Source organism: Amblyraja radiata, chromosome 2 (genome assembly GCF_010909765.2).
Source record: "Amblyraja radiata isolate CabotCenter1 chromosome 2, sAmbRad1.1.pri, whole genome shotgun sequence".
Taxonomy (NCBI): Eukaryota; Metazoa; Chordata; class Chondrichthyes; order Rajiformes; family Rajidae; genus Amblyraja; species Amblyraja radiata.
Genome location: NC_045957.1, coordinates 115453274 through 115462032, shown reverse-complemented (window position 1 = coordinate 115462032; position 8759 = coordinate 115453274). Strand labels below are relative to the sequence as shown.

The 8759-nt window shown below is 45.6% G+C and overlaps 1 protein-coding gene across 1 annotated transcript; it reads right to left on the bottom strand.

The window, feature by feature from the left end:
* Positions 1–6795: 6795 nt before the first annotated feature.
* Positions 6796–8508, bottom strand: nhlrc1 (NHL repeat containing E3 ubiquitin protein ligase 1). The gene has a single exon (XM_033013801.1). The coding sequence runs from the start codon at positions 8166–8168 to the stop codon at positions 6966–6968; it is 1203 nt and encodes a 400-aa protein (XP_032869692.1). The 5' UTR covers positions 8169–8508; the 3' UTR covers positions 6796–6965.
* Between the last annotated feature and the right edge of the window lie 251 nt (positions 8509–8759).

The following is an 8759-nucleotide window of genomic DNA, read 5'->3' as shown; positions in this document are numbered from 1 at the left end:
TTACTCAGAGAGTGGTAGCTGTGTGGAATGAGCTTCCAGTGGAAGTGATGGAGGCAGGTTCGATTTTATCATTTAAAAATAAATTGGATAGGTATATGGATGGGAAAGGAGTGGTCTGAGTGCAGGTAGATGGGACTAGGTGAGAGTAAATGTTCGGCACGGACTAGAAGGGCCGAGATGGCCTGTTTCCGTGCTGTAATTGTTATATGGTTATATCGTTATAACGGCCTCCGCAGCCTTCTGTGGCAAAGAATTCCACAGTGTTACCATCCTCTAACTAAAGAAATTTCTCCTTGTCCTCTTCCTAAAGGAAAGTCCTTTAATTCTGAGGCTATGATCTCTTCCCAACCTGGGGTAAATTTCACATACCCATGGGGTAAATTTGTCGATTCTGGATTTTGTACATATTTTTTCTCATTGACTGACTGTGTTTGGTTACTTTTATACCGGTATCTGTTCATCATTAGTTGTTCATAAATAAGTGAAATATTATGTGAAATGTTATGTGCTATTAAAGCTGCCAGGGGTAAACGGAATGAAAAAGGTTGGGAACCCCTGTCCTAGACTCTCCACTCTATCTAAGCCTTTCGTCAATTCGGTAACTTTCAATGAGGTTCTCCCTTCATCCTTCTAAACTATAGTGAGTAAAGGCCCAGTTTCGACTAGCACTCAAAGTCAGCGTTACATCTCAGTTTTCTTAGGTCTAAAAACAGCGATCTATGTTAGCAGTGTTCTATATTCATGTAGTCTTTCCGTTGACTGGATAGCATGCAACAACAAGCTTTTTTTCCCCACTATACCTCAGTACACGTGACAGTAATAATCTAAACTATAGATGTAGTGATGAGAACCTTGATAACTTCTAGTTTAGAAAGGACAAGACAGCAAGGTTTCAGGAAACAATCAATTGTCTCAATAAACAAGACTTATGAAAAATAGACTTGAAGACAAATCAAATTTTGTCAAGAAGTACAAAAATGCCTGAGGTTGTCCAGGTTTAATGTAAAGAGATGTGATTTGCTGAGGAGAAGCGATGTATGTAGGATGAAACCAGGCTTCATGAAAGCAATTTTATCAGTGAAGTTGTGAATATTTTGTGGAGGACTGAGTGAGCCTGGCAGTGAGGAAGAATTATTTGATCTTAAAAGCTTATGACATATGTAAGTTAAATCTGGAAGAATATTTTTGAAAAAGCACCTGTGATTATTTGAGAGGGTGGTGAATCTGTGGAATTCATTGGCACAGATGACTGTAGAGGCCAAGTCATTGGGTATTTTTAAAGGGGAGATTGATAGATTCTTGATCAGTAAGGGTGCCAAAGGTTATGGGGAGAAGGCAGGAGACTGGGATTGAGAGGGAAAAATAGATTAGCCTTGATCAAATAGTGGAGCAGATTCGTTGGTTTCAAGAGGGAGTTAGATTTTGCTCTTAGGGCTAACGGAATCAAGGGATATAGGGAAAAAGCAGGAACGGGGTACTGATTTTGGATGATCAGCCATGATCATGTTGAAAAGCGGTGCTGGCTTGTAGGGCCGAATGGCCTACTCCTGCACCTATTTTTCTATAGTGGCCAAATGGCCTAATTCTGCTCCAATGTATTGTTGTCCTATGGACACAAACAAGACTTTCACTGCAGCAAGAAAAGCATGGAGCAGGTCCTAGATATTCAACATGAAAGACATAGTCAAGTGCAACATGTATTTTTTGGGAGAAGACTGGGTGAGGTTTCATGACGAATATAAATGATGTTTGGTTATTGTGAAAAAGAAAAAAAATGTAAGTGAATACTGAGTTCTCAAGAACTCTGGTATGAATGGAAAATGTATTAATGCAAAGAGGTTAAATAGTTTGGAAGCAAACTTGATAGCTTTGAATATAACTTTGGAGAAAAAGCAACCTGTTTTGAACTGCATTGCGTAAGAGGTCATCTCAAAAGCATTTAGCTAATAAGTCAAAGACAAATTTTACACATAGGTGTTGGAGAACAGAATTAAAGAGGCAATTACTGCAGAGCAAAGTCATCGCAGGTTGCTGGCCACATCGAAAACAATACTGCTAATAACATACAATGCTGTATTTAGACCAAAGCACATTTTGAGATGTAACACTAACTTCGATATCTTTGGGAAATAGAGATGCAGGGCAGTATAAAATGCCCGAAATAATGAGCTGCAAATTTCCTAACCAGCAGAAGTTGCCCAATAATCACCCTGTCAACTGTACGTGATATTTTTGAAAACTTTAGTCAAATCTTTCCCTCATCTCCATTCCAGGGAATAAAACTCTAGTTTGTATGATTGCCTGTAATTTTACTCTTGTTTCTAAATAAGCAGTAGAAATCAGAGATTGAATCTGCATCCAATCCAACTAATGTGATTCGGTGCCACCCTGAGGATTATACTTAACTACCAGGCTGTATCCAGCCAATTGTAAATCTAGCAGACATGCCTGCAATTCCAAGTTCTTCAGACGAGATCACAAATAACGAGGAGGAAAAGGGACATTATTGCCAAATTTTTCTTTGGATGAAACTGGCCCATCATGGGAACAATTGCAACTCATTATAATTCATTACAGGATCTCGGAATGTCCTTTAATCAAACCTAAATGTTTACATGATACTCTGTGCTGTATCTGAATCTCTGCAAATTCATCTAAACATTTAAACAAACAACAACTCTGACTCATTATTTGCTTCATTTAAACCTGGCAGGCTACCAAAAAATGCCTGAAATATTTAACCGCTCTGTTTAATTCCAGGAATTTCATCATTGAAATGAAACATTTATTATTAAAGTTAGATACAGCTACACCATCCACTGGCCAATGCTCACCACATCCAGCTACCAAATCTCTGCTAAAACAACTAAATAGTTGTCTTCTTATTCATTTGTTTGCAACATTTTGATTTGCGCAAACAGTGACGCAGTGGTAGAGTTTCTGCTTTACAGCACTTGCAGCACCAGAGACCCGGGTTCGATCCCGACTATGGGTGCTGTCTGTATGGAGTTTGTATGTTCACCCCATGACTGCGGGGGTTTTCTTCAAGATCTTCAGTTTCCTCCCACACTCAAAAGACGTGCAGGGTTGTAGATTAATTGGCTTGGTAGAAATGTGAATTATCCCTAGTGTGTGTAGGGTAGTGTTAATGTGTGGATATCGCTTGTCGGCGCAGACTTGGTGACCTGAAAGGCCTCTTTCCGTGCTGTGACTCTAAAACTGAAAATTAAAAGGGCTTATTTGTTTGTATGGCGGTAGCTAACCTCCAGAAGTTATTAAATTGGCTTTACAGAAATTTGTAAGGTGATAAATCTGCTCTCTCTTTGTTAAATGTAAACTTAAGGAAGTGAGAAAAATGGAATACATGCATGAATGTTTGAAGTAGTGACTGTGTAAATTGGTGGTTCAAATTAACACTTCGTTAGGAATGCTGCAATGCTGTTAAAGTGCCTGTCACACTTGGGCGCCATTTGCGCCACACGTAGATGGCGCATGAAGATTTTGTACATCCCAAAATCCTGGGGCGCCGCGCGCGACCGTGCATCACTGCCTACGTCACCACGCACGCGTAATGCGTAAACGTGACGCGCAAATGACGCCCAAGTGGGACAGTAAGTATAATTAAGTATAATCAGACCATACACAAATACTGTGAGACAAAGCCTGACTGGGACACAAAGTGTTAGAGTAACTCAGCGAGTCAGGCAGCATCCCTGGAGAAACGAGCATCTGAAGAAGGATCCCGACCCGAAATGTCACCAATCCAGGAATACTGCTTGGCCCACTGAGTTACTCCAGCACTTTATGTCTATTTTAGTAAGGCGGAATCTGCAGTTTCTTGTTTCTAAAACTTGACAGTGCTTCAACTTTATAAACACCAAGTTCCCCACGTACCCGAACATTAAAGTTTGCTGTTAGGTTCACCTTAAAACTCATTTTACTTCCTTCAATATGCAATATCATGACATTCTCATTGTCAAGAGAGTCAAGAGTAAAGAGTGTTTAATTGCCATATGTACCGACAACAGAAGTGACATTCTTCCTTCTGCACACTTTCAAACATGTTTGAATGACAATAAAAGAAATTCAATTCAATTCAATTATAAACTCACCAACACCATAACACACAAAATAAATATGTAATAAAATAATAAATTAGTAACAGTAATAATACTTATCATGTATCTGTACACTGTAAATGGCTCGATTAGAATCTCTGCTGTCTATGTACAAGTGAGAATAAACTAACTGAACTGAACTAATAGGGTAATAGCAGTAGTAGTGCAACCAAATAGCGCAAAATCGAAGTCCGCAGTGCAACCAAAAATACAATCCATCGAAGATCCTGGTTGTTGAGGTAGTGGTTAGTATTGTGCAGTGTTCAAGAGGCTGATGGTTGCTAGGAAGAAGCTGTTCTTGAACCCGGTTGTCATGGTTTTCAGGCTCCTGCACCACCTTCTTTCCGATGGTAGCAATGAAATGAGAGCATTGCCAGGGTGGTAAGAGCCTTTGATGATACTGGCTGCCTTCTTGAATCAACACGTCCTATAGATCCCTCTGTTGGTGGGGAGGTCTGTACTCATAGACACACAAAATGCTGCAGTAACAAAGCAGGCCAGGCAGCATCTCTGGAGAGAACAAATGGGTGACGTTTCGTGCCGAGACCTTCTGTACCTGTGATGGAATAGGCAATGGGTTCTTCCACACCAAAGTATCCGTCAAAACCATAAAAATGGATTATGTTGTCATAAGTTTGTAAGGTTTTTTGAGTGGCACTGCAGAAATAGATGCAAGACACTTCAAATAAATTAAAATACACTTCAAATAAATAAAATAAAGCCTTCCAGTTCACACGTTCCTTGCACCAGGAAGTGCACATTTATGTATTGTCTTTCTGTTGACTGGGTAGCACCCACCAAAAGCTTTTCACTGTACCTCGGTACACGTGACAATAAACTAAACTGAAGATAGACACAAAGTGTGAGAGTAACTCAGCGGGACAGGCAGCATATCTGGAGAGAAAGAATGGGTGACGTTTCGGGTCAGACATAGAAACATAACATAGAAAAATAGGTGCAGGCAGAGGCCATTTGGCCCTTCGAGTCTGCACCACCATTCATTGTGATAATGGCTGATCATCCACAATCAGTAACCCGTGCCTGCCTTCTCCCCATACCCCTTGATTCCGCCAGCCCCTCGAGCTCCATCTAACACTCTTTTAAATTCATCCAGTGAATTGGCCTCCACTGCCTTCTGTGGCAGAGAATTTTACAAATTCCCAACTCTCTGGGTGAAAAAGTTTTTTCTCATCTCAGCCTTTTTGGCCTCCCTTTTATTCTTAGACTGCGGCCCCTGGTTCTGGACTCCCCCATCATTGGGAACATCCAGCTTGTCCAGTCCTTTTATACATTTGTAAAGATCCCCTGTCATAGAAACATAGAAAATAGGTGCAGGAGTAGGCCATTCGGCCCTTCGAACCTGCACCGCCATTCAATATGATCATGGCTGATCATCCAACTCAGTATCCTGTACCTGCCTTCTCTCCATACCCACTGATCCCTTTAGCCACAAGGGCCACATCTAAATCCCTCTTAAATATAGCCAATGAACTGGCCTCAACTACCTTCTGTGGCAGAGAATTCCAGAGATTCACCACTCTCTGTGTGAAAAATGTTTTTCTCATCTCGGTCCTAAAAGATTTCCTCTTTATCCTTAAAATGTCCCCTTTATCCTTAAATGGTCATCTATTAGTATTGAGGGAGTGCAGTGTGGGTTCACAAGGTTAATTCCCGGGATAGCGGGACTGTCATATGCTGAGAGAATGGAGCGACTGGGCTTGCAAACTCTGGAATTTAGAAGGATGAGAGGGTATCTTATTAAAACATATAAGATAATTAAGGGTTTGGACAAGCTAGAGGCAGGAAACATGTTCCAGATGTTGGGGGAGTCCAGAACCAGGGGTCACAGTTTAAGAATAAGGGTTAAGCCATTTAGAACGGAGACGAGGAAATACTTTTTCACACGGAGAGTTGTGAGTCTGTGGAATTCTCTGCCTCTGAGGGCGGTGGAGGCCAGTTCTCTAGATACTTTCAAGAGAGAGCTTGAGAGGACTCTTAAAGATAGCAGAGTCAGGGGATATGGGGAGTAGGCAGGAACGGGGTACTGATTGTGGATGATCAGCCATTATCACATTGAATGGCGGTGCTGGCTCAAAGGGCCGAATGGCCTACTCCTGCACCTATAGTCTATCCTTCTAAATTCCAATGAATACAAGCCCAGTCTTTCCAATCTTTCCTCATATGATAGTCCGGCCATCCCATGGATTAACTGCATGAATTTACACTGCACTGCCTCATTAGCAAGGATGTCCTTTTCAAATTAGGAGATCAAAACTGCACGCAATACTGCAGATGTGGTCTCACCAGGGCCTGTACAACTGCAGAAGGACCACTTTACTTCTATACTCAAATCCTCTCGTTATGAAGGCCAACATGCTATTAGCTTTCTTCACTGCCTGCTCTACCTGCCTGTCTACTTTCAGTGACTGGTGTACAAGGAAACCCAGGTCTGCAAATTTGCTCGTGTTATTTTTAATCCCATCATCTAAATAATGAATATATATTGTAAATAGTCGTGGCCCCAGCACCGAGCCTTGCGGCATTCCACTCGCCACTGCCTGCCATTCTGACACGGACCCGTTTATTCCTACTCAGACCCTTCTACTCAACCCAAAACGTCGCCCATTTCCCCTCTCCAGAGATGCTGCCTGTCCCGCTGAGTTACTCCAGCACTTTGTGTCTTTCTTCGGTTTCGACCAGCATCTGCAGTTCCTTCCAACACATTTCGTGAAACTAAACTGAACTGAAATCAAGAGTATTGGGAAAAAAGATTTGGAAGGGATGTTAAGGTGGACCTTCTTTCCCCAGAGAGATGGTCACGAGCTGTGGGGAGACATCTCGGCATGCTCAGGGCACCTCGGGAGCGGTGTAGATTTTGCATGTGTGGTCTCCGCTGTCCAGCACCACCAGCTCTCCATCAGCGGTGCACGCCAGCCCCGCCGGCCGGACCAGGCCCTCGGCGATGAGGACTCGGTAGCGGAGGGTTCCCGTGATACCCTCCACAAGACCCACCGTGCCCCCCAGCCCGTCGGCCACCAGCACGTTGCCTCGGCCGTCCGCGGCGATGGCGGAGAGGCCGGCGGGGAGCCGGGCCGGGCTGAAGACGGTGCTGTCGAGTTGGTGGATGAGTTGGCGGCGGCTGTTGAAGGTCTTGAGGCGGATGCAAGAAGAGGTGGAGGCAGTGGAGGGTGGGAGAGGTTGCAAATGCTCCACCACGTGGATGCAACAGTGTAGCGGGCACACGGCCACCTCCCGCGGGCACTGCAACCCCTCGCTCACGGTCTCGGTGCTCAATAAGCCGCCGCCGGGCAGATGCAGGCGGAGTAGCAACAAGGTACCTCGCTGGGCGTCGGTCAGAGCCACCTGGTCGGAGCCTGGACCGGCCGCCACTCCCCAGGGTAAAGCGAAGTCGCCCTGGATGGTCTTCGCGCTCGGCTTTTGGCTCTCTCCCAGGGCGAACACTTTGAGGGACGAATCCCCGCCGTCCGCCACCACCAGCAGCAGCCCACCGCCGGCCAGCGCCACACCCAGCGGGTACAACAAGCCGCTAAATCCGGCGGCTGCGGCTGCGGGCTCCAGTGAATCCTCTCCCCGCTCCCACAGCCGCAGCGGGCGGCGGGGGTCGTCGTCAGCCACCGCCAGCGCCCCGGAGCTCGGGCAGACAGACAGCGCCCGGGGGTTGAGCAGCTTACCCCAGCCGCCGAGCACGGCCGTGAGCCGGGGCCGAGTGAGGGGACACGGGCCGCTACCGCTGCTGCTGCCGCCACCGCCGCCGCCCTCGGGCACTGGGTTCAGCAGCTCCGCCAGCTGCAGCAGAGGCAGGCAGTCGATGGCTTGAGAAGGCGGCCCGCAACGCCGGCAGAACGGGCACTGCAGCTGCCGCCCTCCCTGGGACAGAGCCCCGGCGCATTGGCGGCACACGGCGTGGCCGCAGGGCAACACGCAAGGCCGGCGCTCCGCGCTGTCGCTGTAGATCTCGAAACAGACTTTGCACTCCAGCACGTTGAGCTGGATGTCCCGCAGGAGGCTGCGGGCGACTTGCAGGGACATCGGCCTCCCCACCACCACCCTTCCTGCAACTCAGCGGCCCTCACCCTCCCCCTGACGTCTTCTGTGCAGGAAGGAACTGCAGATGCTGGTTTAAAAGCGAGGATATAGATACAAAATGCTGGAGTAACTCAGCGGGACAGGCAGCGGCTCTGAAGAGAAGGAATGGGTGACGTTTCCGTCCGAGACCCATCACTGACGTCTTCTTCTGGCCACCGGCCCCACAAGCCAGACGATATGCAAGAGCCTGTCAGCGGTACCCACCCTGAGCCTGCCTGCTGGGGCTGGCACGAATTACATAGCAATGTTACAAAATTTTGATATTTTACAAATCAAGTCTGTAATTTATCCCATCAGATAAAGCATAAAAATAAGTTTAATTTATAATAATAATAAACTTTATTTATAAAGCGCTTTAAACAACCGCAGTTGCCACAAAGTGCTGTACATGAGAACTCATGGACAAAAATTTATTACAAACCATTAAAAACCGTAAAACGAAGGACTAAAAACAGTAAAAATTAAAAGACATTAAAAGCACTAAGAACAGGAGCAATGTCTCAGCCAGTGTCGAAAGCCAGAGAATAAAAATGA